Consider the following 19,031-nt stretch of genomic DNA (forward strand, 5'->3'; position numbering starts at 1 on the left):
CTTGTCAGTGCTCAGACCATATGCCGCACACTGCATCAAATTGGGCTGCATGGCTATCATCCCAGAAGGAAGCATTCAAAAGAAACAACGTAAACAGTTTGCGTTAGACAAGCAGACTAAGGACATGGATTACTGGAACCATGTCTTGTGGTCTGATGAGACCAAGATAAACTTATTGGGTTCAGATGGTGTCATGCGTGTGTGGTAGCAACCAGGTGAGGAGTACAAAGACAAGTATGTCTTGCCTACAGTCAAGCATGGTGGTGGGAGTGTCATGGTCTGGGGCTGCATGAGTGCTGCCAGCAATGGGGAGCTACAGTTCATTGAGGGAACCATGAATGGCAACATGTACTGTGACATACTGAAGCAGAGCATGATCCCCCTTCCCTTTGGAGGCTTGGCTGCAGGGCAGTATTCCAACTTAACAACCCCAAACACACATCCAAGACGACCACTGCCTTGCTAAAGGAGATGGACTGGCCAAGCATGTCTCCAGACCTAAACCCTATTGAGCATCTGTGGGAGCATCCTCAAAGGGAAGTGTGCAAGGTCTCCAACATCCACCAGCTTCGTGATGTCGTCATGGAGGAGTGGAAGAGGACTCCAGTGGCAACCTGTGAAGCTCTGGTGAACGCCATGCCCAAAAGGGCTAAGGCAGTGCTAGAAAATAATGGTGCCATACAAAATATTGACACTTTGGGCCCAATTTGGACATTTTCACTTAGGCTCGGTTCACACGGGGGCGACTTGTCAGGCGACCTAGCCGCCTGACAAGTCGCCTCCCGTTCTGTACAATGGAACCGTTCTAATCGGAGCGACGCAAGTCGCTCCGACTTAGAAGAAAGGTTCCTGTACTACTTTGGGGGCGACTTGCATAGACTTCTATACAGAAGTCGTCTTGCAAGTCGCCCCGGCAGTCGTGTGCAGGTCGCCTCGGTGAGGCGACCTGCAAGTCGTGCCGCCTCTGGTGTGAACCGAAGCTGAGGGGTGTATTCACTTTTGTTGCCAGTGGTTTACACATTAATGGCTGTGTGGCGAGTTATTTTGAGGGGACAGCTAATTTACACTGTTAGGGTCGGTTCACACATGGGCAACACGACTTTAGCGCGACTTTGCACGGCGGCTTCGACGCGACCTCGACGCGACTTCGACGCAACTCCGACGCGACTTCGGCAAATTACGAGGCGACTTGAAGTCGCCTCCATGACAGGCGACTTCGCCTGTGGCCAATCAGCTCTCTGGGAGGGAGGGGGGGAGGGAGGGGTTTTCCCTGCAAAGTCGCTTGACTTTACAGAGAGATCCGACTTGGAGGCGACTTCCATTGATTTCTATGGTACAGGTCGCCTACCAAGTCGGATCAAAGTAATACAGGGAGTACGCTCTGAAGTCGGAGCGACTTCAGTAGTGTCTATTAAGACACTAGCGTTAACTCCCATCAAAACTATTTCTGGGGCGACTTGGGGCGACTTGAGGGCGTACAAGTCGGATCCCAAGTCGCCCCAGTGTGAACCGAGCCTTATAGAAGCTGTACACTCACTACATAACATTGTAGCAAAGTGTCATTTCTTCAGCGTTGTCACATGAAAAGATATAATAAAATATTTACAAAAATGTGAGGGGTGTACTCACTTTTGTGAGATACTGTGTATATTTATATATACACGCACACACGCTATAAAAAGCCTACACAGCCATGTTAAAATGTCAGGTTTCTGTGATGTAAAAAAATTAGACAAAGATAAATCAGAACCTTTTCCACCTTTAATGTGACCTATAAACTGTACAACTCAATTGAAAAAACAAACTAAAATAATATGGTTGCATAAGTGCGCACACCCTCTTATAACTGGGGATAAAGCTGTGTTCAGAATTAAGGAATCACATTCAAAACTCATGTTAAAATAGAAGCCAGTACACATCTGCCATCATTTAAAGTGCCTCTGATTAACCCCAAATAAAGTTCAGCTGTTCTAGTAGGTCTTTCCTGACATTTCTTAGGCTACTTTCACACTGGGGCGGGCGTCGGCAGTAAAGCGGTGCTATTTTTAGCGCCGCTTTACCGACGTTTTAAAACACGCTGCAGCGGCGCTTTGCTGGCGCTGCCCTATTGATTTCAATGGGCAGGGTCGCTTTATGAGCAGTGTATACACAGCTCCTACAGCGCTACAAAGATGCTGCTTGCAGAACTTACCGTCCTGCAAGCGCATCGCTCCAGTGTGAAAGCACTCGGGCTTTCACACTGGAGAGACAGGAGAGGCTCTTTACAGGCGCTATGCAGGCGCTAATTCTAGCGCTGTAGCGCCTCAGTGTGAAAGTAGCCTAAGTCGCATCCTACAGCAAAAGCCATGGACCGCAGAGAGCTTGCAAAGCATCAGCAGGATCTCCGTTCCTCCCAAGATCTCCTGCTCTCTAGCTCCCTCATCACCTCCTCCCATATCCGCCTCCAGGACTTCTCCCGAGCCTCACCCATCCTCTGGAATTCCCTACCCCAATCTGTCAGACTGTCTCCAAATTTATCCACTTTTAGGCGATCCCTGAACACTTTCCTCTTCAGAGAAGCCTATCCTGCCTCCATCTAACAACTGCATTATTTTCTCCATTAGCTCATCCCCCACAGCTATTACCCTTTTGTATAACTTGACCCTCCCTCCTAGATTGTAAGCTCTAACGAGCAGGGCCCTCTGATTCCTCCTGTATTGAATTGTATTGTACTTGTACTGTCTGCCCAAGACTCTCCTGTCACTACTGACTACTGGGTCAGTAGTGACAGGACAGGAGAGAGTCGGGCTGTGTGTATAGCTTGCTTGGGTCACTAGCCGGAAGTACCCAGACTGCACCGCAAACAGCGGAGCTGCTGAGAACGGAGCGGGTGATGATGATTGATGTGGAGGACTCTACTGCTGAGGTTCAGTCTGGAAACCACCATTACAGCACTCTCAGATCAAAGTCATGTCAGGGGAGAAGAGACAGATCGTGTGTTCCTAGTATATAGGAACACTGATCACTCTCCTCCCCCAGTTAGAACCACTCCCTAGGTAACGCATTTAACCCCTTATCACCCCTTAGTTTTAACTCCTTCCCTGCCAGTGACATTTTTACAGTAATCAATGGCTATTTATAGCACTGATCGCTGTATAAATGTCAGTGGTCCCAAAATAGTGTCAAAAGTGCTTGATCTGTCCACCGCAATGTCGCAGTCCTGACAACATTTACCAAAAATATGTAGAAGAATACTGTAATGAGCCTCTTGCTCGCTCGGTTCCACTCTCCCGACACTCCTCTGCAGCAATTAAATCAGATTGCAACGTCCGATGGTTCGGTCATCCAATGCTCCGGGATTAGAACTTCAGCTATGTGCCGTTCTAACCCAGTTGTGATAGCTCAGAACAAACACCAGGCAGGCTGTATGTAAGTTCAAACAGGAATCTCTTATTGCACAATACAAGCTCTTTTATACACTAAAAGTGGAGGTGCAGACCTCCTGCTCATATTACTCTAACAATACAGCTGTAACCTAATTAACATGAGCTAATGAACTAATCCCTTTAGACAGCCTAGATGACTCAGACATGACCTTTAGGCCAGACTGGCCGTCTTGTAGTTCAGAAAATCCAATCAACAGTATCACAATAGCAGAGTTAATTAAACACAAACAATGGGGATCTAATGACTCTTAGATCCCATGCTAGAGACTTATTTACAATACACATTTTAGCAGACAACAGACAGGTAGCTGGAATTGATGACATCAGTGTCTCCTAACAGTGTTTGTCCCAGCATTATGAATCAGCCACTATTCCAAGCTTTATGACAAATACAAATCAGCCTAAACTGAAGAAAAAAGTATATTTAAGAAAAAAGAAAAAAAAAAATAGTAAATTTGAGATATTATAGCAAAAAAAGTAAAAAAAAAAAAAAAAAAAAAAAAAAAAAAAGTGTTTTTTTTCAAAAAATTGTTGATCTTTTTATTTATAGCACAAAAAATAAAACCCGCAGGAGGTGATCAAATACCACCAAAAGAAAGCTCTATTTGTGGGAAAAAAAATTATCAAAATTTAATTTGGGTGCAGTGTTGCATGACCACGCAACTGTCATTCAAAATGTTACAGCGCTGAAAGCTGAAAATTGACCTGGGCAGTAAGGTGAAAGTGCCCAGTATTGAAGTGGTTAAGAAAAACATCCAAGCCTGGCTACATTTTGCAAGTCTCCCAAAAGCAAGTGGAAAAATGGTCTGATGAAACCAAGGTTAAAAACTTTTTGGCCATAATTTCAAAAGCTATGATTGGCCAAAAACCAAAAACTGCACATCACCAAAAGAACACCATACCCACAGTGAAGCATGGTGGTGGCAGCATCATGCTTTGGGGCAGTTTCTCCTCAGCTGAAACAGGGGTCTTAGTCAAGGTAGAGGGAGTTCAAATACCAATAAATATTGGCACAAAACCTTCAGGCTTCTGCTAGAAAGCTGAACATGAAGAGGAACTTCAAGTTTCAGCATGACAACGACCCATGGCATACATCCAAATCAACAAGAGGAATAGCTTCACCAAGAGATTAAAATTTTGGAATGGCCTAGCCAGAGCCCAGGCCTAAATCAGATTGAAAATCTGGAGGGCTGTGCACAGGAGATGCCCTCACAATCTGACAGATTTAGAGTGTTTTGCGCAAAAGAGTAGGCAAATATTGCAAAGTCAAAATGTGCCATGCTGATAGACTCATCCAAAAAGATGTTGTGCTGTAATAAAATCAAAAGGTGCTTCAACAAAGTATTAGTTTAAGGGTGTGCACATTTATGCAACCATATGATTTTAGTTTTTTATTTTTACTTCCCTCCACCTAAAAGATTGTAGTTTGTTGTACAGTTCATAGTCACATTAAAAAAGGTGGAAACCTCTCTCTCTCTCGTCGATAGATTGGGGGGTAGAAGATGTACACTGGAAATCACAATTCCTGCAAAACTCTCTTTTTATGGAGATTAGAATTTTTTTCCCCCCAAGTAATTACTATAAAAAGCAGTCTCACTTCTGGTGCTACACAACGTTGAATTCATCTGTATATATTTTTCTGTTTTGAGGATTGTTTGATTTATATGTTTTATGTATTTATAAGTAGCACACTTGTAGTGCTGCACTAAAAAAATCATATATTTATTGGGCTTTGTTGGTGAATTAACATGAGTGTTCAGCAGCTGAGTATTTAGATTGCAGTAATGCACAGACTAACTGAATTCAAAGCCCATTATATCAAGCGTTTAGTTTAAAAATTAGAATTAAAAAAGGAAAGCCAACTCTACCTTCCATGCTTTACTTATATTTTAGCTGACTGGCCAATAGAGGGTGCCAGTGCTCTGTTTTAGAACAACTTTTTATTGTATTCAGTACTTCAGCAACACAGTCAGTCAAGAGACCGTCAGTGCAACAAACAGCTGAGGACATTTATCACTAAGGCTGCATTCACGCCTGAGCATTACAAAGTCGCGTGTTTTTACCACGATTTTGTTCAGGTTACCAATGTAAAAAGCATAGGTGTGCGCAACCTATTGTATTAGGGTGTGCACCCCAAAGCTCAAAACACACATGTGTGTGTGTGTATATATATATATATATATATATATATATATATATATATATATATATATATATATATATATATATATATATATATATATATATATATATATATATATATATATATATATATATATATATATATATATATATGGCCCTGGCACATTGATCTCCCTGCCGGGACAGTGAAAGAGGTACGTAAGCACTTCTCTTATGGCAGAGCTGGTAAGAAGGAGATCTTTCCCATCTCCCCGCTGCCCACAGAGCGATAATGCTAATGCGCACTAGGTAATTAGGGTGTGCCCAGGCACACCCAGCACACCCTGTGCACACACCTATGGTAAAAAGGCAGAAAAATGCCTGCAATCTACCCCAAAAGAAGCTCATGTTCTTTTCTGAGCTTAGGGCGTTTTGCTTCAGGTGACAAAACGCTCAGATGTGAACAGGTGCCATTAAAGTTAATGGGATTTTGCTTGTTGGGAATTTTTTTTTTTAGCTGAAAACGCTCAGGTGTGAATGCAGCTTCACTCATTCTGGTGTTTGTACCCATCACCAGAAGTAGTGAGAAAACACACACAGACTGTTATCAACTCAATACCAAATTTTTTATATTATATATATATATATATATATATATATATATATATATATATATATATATATATATATATATATATATATATATATACTCTCTACTTATGTGGAGTGGGGGTGTGTGCCTTTCCTCCAATCAGCTCTCACGCAGTGTAAGCCCAGACTCAACGCCCACCCCTATGTGCTGCTGAGACAGGAGAAAAAGATTTCCAAACACGATCTGCACTTTCCAAAGAGTGTAGAAAGGGAAAGACAGCAGATCTGCATGTAAAAATTATGTAGGGAGATTTGTTACATCTGTGTATATCTGAGGCTGTTCACTTTACTGGGTATAGGAGAGGGTTTACAACCACTTTAACTGTTGTTCATTGTGCTTCATAAATCATCCCAAATATGTGACCTCCACTAGTTGTGCCCTCAGTTGGTTTTAATGACCTTACAAACTGTGCAGGGGCAGAGCAAGCTTTCGCCCTTTACAATTTGTACATTTCCTGCTTCCAATCCAGATATTACCTGTGATGGCTCTTTTCTCCTTAAATTACCGTATTTATCGGCGTATAACACGCACTTTTTTCCCCTTAAAATCAGGGGAAAATCGCGGGTGCGTTTTATACGCCGATCCCCTGCGATCCCCCGCTGACTGAGCTTCAAAATCGCCGACCGCGATTTGAAAATGGCGCCGCCGGCGCCGAAATACACAGAGCCGGTCATCGGCTCTTCTTGGCCACTTTCGGCTTCACTCGAGCGCCGCCCGAACCTAGCCGAGTGTACTGATGTACTGTGGACTGATGAGACAAATGTTGAACTTTATGGCAGATGTGAGTCCTGTTACATCTGGCTTAAAACACAGAATTTCATATCAACAGTCAAACATGGTGGTAGTGTGATGGTCTGGAGCTGTTTTGCAGCTTCAGGACCTGGACGACTTGTCATAATTGATAGAACCATGAATTCTGCACTCTACCAGAAATTCCTGAAGGTGAATATCTGGCCATCAGTTCATGACCTCAAGCTCAAGCACACCTGGGTTATGCAACAAGACAAGGATTCGTAACACACCAGCAAGTCCACCTCTGAATGGCTCAAAAAAAAAAAAAAAAAAAAAAAAAAAAAAAAAAAAAGGTTTTGGAGTGGTCTAGTCAAAGTCCAGACTTAAATTCGATTGAGATGCTGTGGCATGGCATGACCTTAAACAGCCCATTCATGCTCAAAAACCCTACAATGTGGCTGAATTAAAATAATTCTGCCAAGAGGAGAGCCCCAAAATTACTGAAAAGCGATGTGAAAGACTCATCGTTTGATATCACAAATGTTTCGTTGAAGTTGTTGCTGCCACCAGTTATTAGTGTAATGGTTGAGTGCATTGAGCCCATGAAAAGCTGTATCCGACATCCATTTTGCTCAGCTTAAGTCTACCATGCCATTTTGCTAGAAGAAGGCATAGCTGCAATGACCTTCCCCCTCCCTCCTTTCAGTTCATACAATCTACAGGTTTAGTTGCATGCCAGGACCTTATCATTCCATTGACCAGACACACAGCCTTCTCCATTAACCAATATACAATTCAGTCTAAGTACCCTCGTAAAATGAATTCGCCAGCTTGAGCAACCCAGAAAACAAACAGATCTGTCAGACCACCCCATCGTAAAATACCTTCATTGAAGCCTCTAGCAATCTACATTTCTCTCTTCCTCTTCATAATTCCAGTATCTTTCATAAGTCCTGAAATAAGCACAGCCAGAATATAGACATATTTACCTCCCTCAGCTAATTTGTAGCGTTTTGAGCTCAAACGTCATTTCCCTAGGAGTACCAGGAACGAAACTGGCTCAAGTCCTCTTAGGCGAGCTGAGCATCTGAGACCTATCATATTTATATCCATTTCTAGGCCAATTCCATGCTGGATGATAAAATGCATGTTAGACTGTAAACATTCAGAATTAACCCCTTCGCGCCAAGCGTACGCATATATGCGGCCTCGGCTTTCGGGGGTTATACCGGGATGATGCCCGCAGCTCCAGGCATCATCCCAGTACCGTTTATTAGAGCGGGTGATCGGCTTTCCAGGAATAACAACTGATGCGGCTAAAAGCCGCTCGATTGTTATCCCGGAGGAACGGGAGGGGACACCACCCCCACTCCCACCGCCTCCCGCTGCTCTGACCGGGCATCCCGTCCGAGGTCTAGCCACAGACTGGAATGAAGCCGTAAAAGGCTTCATTCCAGTCTCCTGAATGTAAACACAGAAGCGACGTCACAACGTCACTTCCGGTTTACTCGGCTGCCTATGGCGCCGGATTTTTAAAAAAAATATACAGTATTCAAAATAGCCGTTTTCGGCGATCTGAATACTTTGAAGTGCAAAGGAGGGATTGAAGGTCTTTTAGACCCCCTGATCCCTCCATAAAGAGTACCTGTCACCACCTATTACTGTCACAAGAGATGTTTACATTTCTTGTGATAGCAATAAAAGCGATCAAATTTTTTTTTTTTTTTTTTTTTTTTAAAAACACAAATTTAATAATATAAAAATAAGAAAAAAAAACATTTTTAAAGCGCCCCGTCCCCGCGAGGTCGCGCAGCAAAGAAAAAACACATACGGAAGTCGCACCCACATATGTAAACTGTGTTCAAATCACACATTGACGTTTTTAGGTACCGTAGTTTGTCACCATTCCACGAGTGCGTGCAATTATAAAGCGTGACATGTTTGGTATCCATTTACTCGGCATAACATCATCTTTCACATTATTAAAAAAAAAAAAAAAAAAAAAAAAAAAAAGGGGTTAACTTTACTGCTTCGTTTTTTTTAAAAGTATGAAAGTGTCCCTTTTACCAAAAAGTTGCGTTTAATGCACCGCTGCACAAATACAGTGTGACATAAAATATTGCAACAATCGTCATTTTATTCTCTAGATTCTGTGCTAAAATTGAATTATCTCTCTCTCTCTATATCTATATAGTGTTATTTTGTTTGTTGTTCATGATTCCATAATTTTTTCCTCAGAATTGAGTGATGCCATAATTCCCTGTGCTTGTTCTATAAATCTAACTGTTACTGGCCACCATAATTATTTTTCTTGATTTCTTTTAGTGTTTCTTAAAGCCAGAAAGTTGCCATTTGAAATGCCTTTAGTTTTTGGCCATGTCTGTGATCTGCTTTTTTTCTACAACAAACAACTGAAGGAACATCCTCAGGGACTGGTGATTCCATAATTTTTGCCAGGGGTTGTATAGAACAATGATATCGCCCTTATTTTTTTTTTTTATATATTTTAGTCCCTGGGAAGGACTAGATTGCTTGCACAACACCTCCTGCGTTATAATATAGATATCTATAGATAGATATCTATATCTATCTATCTATATATATATATATAATAATGTTTGGGGGTTCTAAGTAATTTTCTAGCAAAAAATACAGATTTTAACTGTTTTGGTAAACGCCAAAATGTCAGAAATAGGCTCAGGCATGAAAGGGTTAATACCTATAGAAAACTGTATCTGGGACTTTGTCATAAACGTGGTGACATCCCAGCAACCACCTCTTAAACCAGATGATGATTGTTGAAGAAAAGTGGAATGCAACCACATTTTGGGAGCTCTCGTTTTAACATCACACCAAGGAACACCAAACAGGGCTTGTGAGAGTCATTGTACCCGCTTTGCTTATTCATTGGACTCGGCAAACCAGGACTTCAAAGTATTTCACTTTACAGCTCTTATTTTTCCGTTAATTCTGTAAATATTGTATTTGTACCTATTTTTTACCTTTTCATTATTAAACCATATTTTAAAGAGTGTTAAACTGTCTCTAATGCTAACGAATCCCTGTCTATCGAAGAGTGCTACTGTAGTATAAATCTCTGAATATAGCTGTCTGTGGTGACAGCGTGTACAGACATTTAGCGCCGGTTCACATTAGAAGCGGCACGACTTGCAGGTCGCCTCACCGAGGCGACCTGCACGACTGCCGCGGCGACTTGCAAGACGACTTCTGTATAGAAGTCTATGCAAGTCGCCCCCAAAGTAGTACAGGAACCTTTCTTCTAAGTCGGAGCGACGCAATTAGAACGGTTCCATTGTACAGAACGGGAGGCGACTTGTCAGGCGACTAGGTCGCCTGACAAGTCGCCCCCCGTGTGAACCGGCTCTTATTGTAAAATCATAATTGCATGTCTTGTGAACTTTCCGGCTCTTTTCGGTAAAAGTCGGTGGTGGCACTTTAAAGGGTTAAAGTGGATGTAAACCCGAAAAAAAAAAAAAATTATATTTTGATATCATACTGTAGAGTATAAGGTTTCCTATCATTTGAGCCCAGTCTTGCCACACAGAGTTAATCCATCTCTGAGCAATCCTCTTTTATTGTTCAGTGAGACAATTCTTGACAAAATGAGAAAAACTTTGTCAAATCCTCCCCCTTGCTGTGAGTGACAGCCTAAGACACAGGCAGTATTTTTTAATTCCCTCCCCCACTCCTTTCTTCAGCAGCTCTGCAAGGATTGGCTGGTCCACACCTCAGCATGATTTGTGGTTTGTAGAAATGTAACTGCTTAGTTAAAAGGGGTTGTAAAGCTTAGTTTTTAAAAAAAAACAAAAAACAAACATGTAATAATTACTTCCTCTGTGCAAGATTGTTGCACAGAGTGGCCCCGATCCTCCTCTTCTTGGGGTGGGGGGGGGGGCTCTGTGGTGCTCCTGGCTCCTCCTCTTCTCGAGTGCCCCCTTGAAGAGCCACTTTCCATGCGGGCACGCTCCCGAGTCCTGCTGCTGCGTCCATTGACAGACAGCAGAACACAGTTTAATAAATGAAATCATTTAAAAAAAAAAAAAAAAAACGCATTATGCATTTACTCTGGTTTTCTTTGTGTAATATTAAAAATGTGTTTGGTGATCTGAATCATTTCAAACAATGCAAAAAAAAATAATATAAAATAAAATCAGGAAGAGGGAAAATACTTTTTCACAGCACCATATAATGTACAATTGTACATTCAATTATTTTTCTTTATAAGATTATTGCTTGCTAATTGTGCCACCACCTATGCATTTAAGCTATGGTTTCACCCTGTTGTGGAAACATGGTCCGCCCTCGATGTCAGTTTGGGTCACAGCCCCAGGGTGGACATTCCCTGGTACCCCTGACTCACAGGGCTGGTTGGCGCTCTCTCCCTCCCACCCCACCCCCCCCCCCCCCCACCCCCATTTTGACCTGTAAGTATTAGAGCTACCTGCCCATTTTTTTTTTTTTTTTTGGGGAGTTGACCGTTTTTGTCTACAATATAACTCTGGTATTTTCTTATCTTTTTAGATTCATTTTTGTATCTACTCCTGTGGAAGTGGACATGGAGTTATAGGATGCCAAGAAATGTGTGGATCGCTATGCAATTCACAATCATGCATGTCATTCTGTTACAATCATGCATACGAACATAAATATATATTTATGAATGTACATATTGTCTATCATGATAACCTAGTATGGATCAGCTCAATATAATGTCTTTTGAACTTGTATTTTATCATTTTCACAAAAAACTGTTACTATGAAATATGCCATCATGCGATACATTTGTAATCATGTGTACTAGGTTGAAGTGATTTGCCCCATTTAAAAGTCTCATAACTTAGGTTTCCCTTTTTTGTGTACATTATATGTATGTTGGATATATATATAAAATATTGGGTGGTTTATTTTGACATAGCAGCTCACAACTCACATAATCATATCTCAACTATCGATCGAGTGCAACATCCCTGTGTGTGGCATATCAATGAAAGGATTGTTAAGTATAAAATCATTTATTCCCATCAGAGAAGAAATCAATCATTTATTGATGTTTGGATGTCCACCATTACATTTCATAATTTGGTAAATCTAAAGTAGATTTTACATTGATTTGTCAGATTCAGATTGACTTGACAAACAAGTTAAAGTCAAACTGATAGCACGTTTTAAGCAGTTAAAACAACATTTTTCTTTTGGGATAAAGGTTTTATATTCATGAATAAAAGCTTACCAATGTAAGCACCGTCAGTGATAAATGGTTTGTCTCCAACCTCTAACTGCAATTTTTGCTGACTTGCTTTGTCTGGTAGTTGAATTAGAAAAAGTACTGGTTGGACCACCAGGTGAAAATAAAAAAGGATATGGTTTGGAAACAGCACAAAATTTGTGAATTTGTGGAATACAGCAGCCTTGGATTATATTTTGTACTGCTGGGATCAGTCCTGCTACATGCATCCTGAAGGAGACCAATAATTGACTTACCTGTGTCTGTATGCATGCACATACAGTCATACATATACACACACACTTATTGTGAAGAAAGAGCAACTACATCTTTAGTTGTACTCTCTGCTTATATTAATTTCTGTACTTATTCATGATGGCTTGATGGGCGAGGGTCATCTACAACCTGAGCTCAGGGAAAGTGGACTCAACGTCCTTGAGTGTCATTCACCCTAGGAGAGGTCTAGTACAGAATTACAGATTGGGGAGGCACTTGAAACAGCAGGGCAATAAAAAAAAAAAAAAAAGGTTTACTACTTTCCCATTGTACGATTTTGTTTGTTTTTTTTTTCAATTTACAGTGTCCCCATTGCTGATATTTAAACTTAAAAGCCTAAGACCCCTTTCACACTGAGGCGGTTTTCAGGTGCTTAACACTGGAAATGGCCTCTGCTAAGCGCCTGAAAACCGCCTTCCATTCATTCTAGTGTGACTTTTCACACTCAGACGATGCGCTTGCGGGACATTAATGAAAGTCCTGCAAGCAGCATCTTTGGGGCGGGTTGGGAGCGCTGTATTTAGTGCTCCCAAAAACGCCCTGCCCATTGGAATGAATGGGTAGCGCTTTCAAAATGCCTGAAAAGCGTTTTGAATGCGCCGGAAATGGGGAGTTTTTAACCCCTTTTTTGCTCTGATTAGAAACGGTTCCATTGCACTGCATGGAGCGCAACATGTAAGGCGGCCAAGTCACCTGACAGGTCGCCTTAGTGTGAACCGGGACTAACTCTGGGCTGCTATTAAAAAGGTAACTCCTTTGTGGGGAAAAAAAAAAAAAAAATTAAAACAGAATAAAAAAAAATATAGCATATACAATTGTGACTCAAGTCATATTGTAATTGAAGGTAATAAAAATTACCTTTCCTTTTCAATCTGCAGCTCTGTAATTTTCTGTAAAATGCAATATGGCTACAGATGGTGCACAGCGCTCTCTCCCAGAAAAGTTATACAGCTATTTCTTCAGAATACAAAAAGGTAGGAATTTGCAGCCAAGTTTTTTAACCAACCACTTGCTTACTGGCCACTTTTACCCCCCTTCCTGCTCAGGTCAATTTTCACGTTTCAGCGCTGTCACCCTTTAAATGACAATTGCGTAGGGATACACCAAAATTTCGGCCGTCAAAATATATCGTCCGAAAATGGCCTTTTCGGCAATTTGCCGAGAGAGAAATCACCCCGATAATGGCGCTGAAAATGGGGTGGGGCCCCGCCCCTGGTGCTGCCCAGTATGGGGGTGTCGTTCTGGAGCGCCCCCGTCCAGTCCTCCCCTCCCTCCTGGACGAGGCGGCTGAAAGCAAAACCCCCGCGGCGCTGCACACTGATAATGCTCCTCCCACTGATCATACCAACAAGCTGCTCCTTAACACGGTGTGCTGACAGCTTTCCTCCATAGAGCACCGTTTTTAGCTTTGCCTTGCTAAAGCTGCCCTGTCCTGATCCTTTCTGACATACTAAAGCAGGCTGCATGATGGGCACTGGTGGAGCTGCATTTAAAGGAACCTGGTGAGGCTGCATTGATCTCCTGTACCACATCTGCAGTCTCTGACCATCTCCTGTACCACGTCCGCAGTCTCTGATGATCTCCTGTTGTATATCTGCAGTCTCTGTCCATCTCCTGTACCATGTCCCCAGTCTCTGACCATCTCATGTATAAAAATATTTTTTAAAAACAGTCATTTTCGGTATTGGTTTTCGGCCTAGTGTATTTTTCATTTTCGGCACCAAAAAAAACAAAAACCCATTTGGTGCACCCCTACAATTGCGCAGTCATTCTACACTGCACTGATATGAAATTTTTATAATTTTTTTCACACAGAGATTTTTTAGTGGTATTTAATCATGTTTTTTAATTTTTTGCTAAACAAAACGAAAAGACAGAAAATTATGAAAAAAAAACAACTGATGGGCACTGATAGGCGACACTGATTAGGAGGCACCGATGAGACTGCACTGATAATCAGTCCCCCGATTATCAGTGTAGATACCCCTTTAACACGAGCCAGTTATTGTTTCTGGAAAGGAAAGCTTGTGTTTACATCGTGATCAGCTGTCATTGGACATAACTGATTACATGGTAAAAGACCACTGTGATTGGTCCTTTATCGCGATCCGTGATCAGCTAAGTCCAAAGGACTCAGTGATCACAGAGCGCACAGCAGGGGACTGGCGGGCAGCGTGATCGCAGTAGGATGCTCATGGACGTCCTACTGGTAAAGTAAGCCCACCCTGTAGCCGTCTTTTGCCTATAGCGCAGGCGAGAAGGGGTTAAAATCCCAGCAATATACATCACCCAGAGGCTAATATTTTTTCTCAACAAAAGTGGAGTTACTCTTTAAATGTACCAATGCTGTGGGGTCCTCTGCACTGCATGAGTTAAATTCTTCTTTTTTAGCTAGAGGATAAAGAAATAAGTACAAATACCTACCTTATTCCACACTACCCCTGGTAGCTGATATTCTCCACCGCCTGATGCCCCAGGATGGGGCCCCTGGCAGCTGATATTCTCTTCCACCACTTGAAGCCCCAGGATGAGGGTGGGTCCTTGCCAACCTTGACCTTGCATATAATGCAGGATTGCTGGTCCTGCATTGAAAGCAAGGATGTGAAGAGCTGCGGCCAGCCAGGCAGCAAAGTAAGGCAGCTTCAGGGGACCAGTCGCACAGAGAAAAGCCTGCAGAAGTGAGGAATAGCATACTTATTTATTTTCCCTCCTAGTCAAATGCATTTAACCCATGCGGTGCTTTAAATGAGTAACACAAAAGGCATTAGTTCTGCTGCTCACTCTGCATTTTTTCAGTATACTGTATAACTATGTAATGAATATGTATAGGAGAGGGGCGTTAAATAAAAAAAATAAAAAACAACCTATATACTTTAAATTTCCATATATTCACTGAATAGCATAAAATTTGTCCGGCAGCATAAATTCTTTTACCTGACAGAGGTAGATTTTGTGCAGGTTCCATTCATTTCCAAGTGCGCATATCTTAATATCACTGTTCTCACCATTCAAGAAGAGGGTCTGGTAAATATATTTTGATGTACTTTTCAGCTTCTTTCTGCAGGGTATTAAAAAACAAAACAAAAAAGCGTTCCCTTTAGGACCAATAAAGTTGGCAGTCATGCACATTTAACTTGCTTAACTTCAAAAGCATTCATTTACAGTGAACAACGCAGATACTCAAACCACAATAAGATGGTGCATCATGCATTGCTGACAGGTGACAGCATTTCGCACTATTAAAATTGCACAACCAGGAATTGTGTTCATCATTAACCACTTGAAGTCCGGACACTTTCAAACCCTTCCAGTTCAGGCCATTTTCAGCACCGTCATACTTTAAATGACAATTACTCAGTCATGTAACACTGTATCCAAAAGGAGTTTTTTTTTTTTTTTTGAAACAATGCTTTCTTTTGGAAGTATTTAAACCACCACTGGGTGTTTTATTTCTTTCCATATATAAAAAAGTAAAAAAACAAAAAAAAAAAAAAAAAAGGAAAAAGCTTTTTGCAAATAACCTCTCTTCATAAATGTAAGTCAAAATATATTCTGCTACATTTCTTTGGTAAATAACCTAAATCAGTGTATATTAGTCTGTGTGAAAGTTAGAGTCTACAATCTATGGTATATATCTGAAAATTGATCAATACTGATGTACTGACGGCCCATCTAATTTCTTGAGGTCCTAAAATACAGTAAAGTACCCCCCAAATTACCCCTTTTTGGAAGTACATAGTCCAAGGTTTTTAAAAAGGGGAAAGGTGAGTTTGTAATCTTTTATTACTTTTTTTGTAAAATGAAGAAATTAAAAAAACACGTGTCTTTTTCACAAAGTTGTCATTTTAACAAGTTATTCCTCGCACACAGCATTGGCATACTTACAATTACTCCCCAAAACACATTCTGCTATGTCTCCCGAGTATGGGGATGCCACGTGTGTGAGACTGTCACAGCCAAGATCAGTGGTCTCCAAACTGTGGACCGGATGTGGCTCGTTGCTTGCTTTTGTCAAGCACTTGGGGCATTATTTCCCCCACTGTCAGTTACAGTGGGCCATAGTTCCTGCCACCCTATTTCTCCTACCAACACCAATGATGGGCATTATTTCCCCCCTAATACCAGATAGGGAACAGTTTACTACCACTGACATCAGGTAATTTTCTACTCCCACTGACTAAAGTCCAGCCCCCCCCATAAGTTTTTAAAAGACATTAAACTAGCCCTATGTTTAGAAAGCTTGGAGACCCCTGACCTAGATGCACGGAGAGGCCCAAAATTCAAGGAGCACCTTCAAATGTTCCAGGGGCATAAATTACGCATCTAATTTCCGATCACATTTTTGGAGGCCCTGGAGCACCAGGACAGTGGAAACACCCAGAAAATGACCCCATTTTGGAAATCAAAACACACCAAGGTATTTTTCTGAAAGGCATAGTGCATCTTTTGAAAACATAATTTTTTTCCAAAAGTTTCTGAAAACGCAGGAAAGAAAACAAAAAGGATTCAGTTTTTGTCAAGTTGTTTCTGTAAGTTGTCTACTTAAGATATTTCTTGCATACACTATGGGTATACTTAGACTTACACCCAAAAACCACATTCTGCTACTCCTTCTGAGCATGGTGATACCACGTGAGACATTTTCAGTGTTTGGACTAATTATGTACCTGACATTGTATCTTGTGCATCACACAAATCGACCAATTGAGTCAAAACAAAATGTACTGTAATGGTCACCTCTATACAAGTGATCAGAGAATACAGCTTAGTGTAGCATCACCTATAGCAGTCCCTATAGTACAAGGAAGCCTAACCTATTGATACATGGCTGCCTCCAGGAGTGCCATATACACTGGCCAGGAAGTACAGGAGGCTGAAGAAAGACCTGTGGTTCCGGGAGTGCAGTTGCTCTCAGAGGATGGCTGGGACTGTTGTCTCGCAGGAATGTAGTCATCGAGATGTGTATAAGAGTCAGTTCAGGCCGTAGGCAGAAATATGATCAGCAAACAGGCAAAAGATCGGTTCAGGCAGCAACATGGTCAACAGGCCAGTATTGGTATAGGCAACACTGCACTGGGGCGCCGGGGAGCGCAGCCATTCCGAGTGGGGCGCCGGGGAGCGCAGCCATTCCGAGTGGGGCGCCGGGGAGCGCAGCCATTCCGAGTGGGGCGCCGGGGAGCGCAGCCATTCCGAGTGGGGCGGTGGTGATTAGTGACACTGAGTGGATGAAAAACACTTGAGTGCCTGGATGCTAGTAAAATTAGAAGCACAAAATAAACGGTCATGTAAAAATCAACATACCTCAGTAGGAGGGTGCTCTGCTAAAAAACAGAGCTGAAACACTGGACAGGCCCATATCTAATAAAGAACAAGAGGAATGAGCCCTGCTATTACTCTTTTTTCGTTTTAACGATTTCTGCTGTAATACAAGTTTAAAACAAAACAAACCTGATAGTGTCTCATTAATTTATGCCTATACACCTCAGTGTTTGTACGTGGTTTTGTCTGTGTATATGTCGCACGTGGATGCAAAAGTGTACCCTTTAATTATGTTACAATACATACTAATGACACGTGGCTAGTATTAGGAAGGCTTACACAGTTGAAGTATGCTGTAAGACTTTACAATACAAAACAGAACTAAAAACATCAGAACACATGGATTCTACCTTCGCGGTGTGTTGAGTAGGTCCTCTATCTCCTCTTCGCTGTCACTGTCACACAGACATTCTGAGCTCCTCTTTCTTTTTCTACATTCACAAGAGCCAGTTGGCTTAGAAGATTCTTGGCCTAGAAGTTTACTACTTAAAGAGCCCATAGTCGCTTCCTGTGGAAAATAGAGAAGAATTACCAAAACAAACATTATACAAGAATGAAAAAATGATGCATTCAAGTATTAACGGACACAGGCAGAAAGCACACATACAAATGTGTAAATTGCTGCTAAACACATTTATCAGATTAATGACATTAATGGAGCAGCACAGAAAATGCTGTGGAAGGAGAGAGGCTGTATGTGGTTGCTCCAGTGATGAGTTTTACTGTAATTTAGGAGTATGGTAATACCCAATAGACAGTAGATCTAACCTATCCTTACCATAGGAATTGTAATTGTCTGCAACCAGTCTACAACCCAACTGGACAGCCTATCCAGGTTCCAGACCTCCAATCCAGTTGAAAAGTCAAAGTGCAACCTCTCTCAATCAGCATTGACTATTTTTAATCCTTATGCTGTTAGCATTAGTCAAGAGAAATACCTTCCCATGTACTGTCCCCCCCCCCCTCGCTGCATGCCTGGAGCTAAGGGCAGGAAGTAAACACTACATAAATCATTTGCCCTTACTCAAGATGGCCACAGCTAAAAATACTAGGGGCTGTTTTTCAAAGTGATTTCTTAGCAAAATACAGCATGGATGAGCTTGCACTGAATATTAAAAATGAACTAAATAACGTTTTTGGTGCTCAGATGCAGTGTAGTTACATTTTAAGTGCACTTCAGAATTTACCCTGTATGCCCATTTTGCCTTGTAAACTGCACAGACAGACTTTTCTTGGCCATACTTCTCTTGTGGCTTACAGG

The 19,031-nt window shown here is 41.7% G+C and overlaps 1 protein-coding gene across 3 annotated transcripts in view; it reads right to left on the bottom strand.

The window, feature by feature from the left end:
* The window catches only part of GMCL1 (germ cell-less 1, spermatogenesis associated), a 182,993-nt gene that overhangs the window by 126,140 nt on the left and 37,822 nt on the right, over positions 1-19,031 (bottom strand). For all 3 annotated transcript variants that reach the window (XM_073622005.1, XM_073622006.1, XM_073622007.1), the window contains 2 exons: positions 18,121-18,278; positions 15,386-15,509 (listed from right to left, as the gene is read on the bottom strand). In XM_073622005.1, the coding sequence (XP_073478106.1) occupies positions 15,386-15,509; positions 18,121-18,278 (282 nt within the window). The remainder of the gene's footprint in view (positions 1-15,385; positions 15,510-18,120; positions 18,279-19,031) is intronic.

This window comes from Aquarana catesbeiana, linkage group LG03 (assembly GCF_042186555.1).
Source record: "Aquarana catesbeiana isolate 2022-GZ linkage group LG03, ASM4218655v1, whole genome shotgun sequence".
Lineage (NCBI taxonomy): Eukaryota > Metazoa > Chordata > Amphibia > Anura > Ranidae > Aquarana > Aquarana catesbeiana.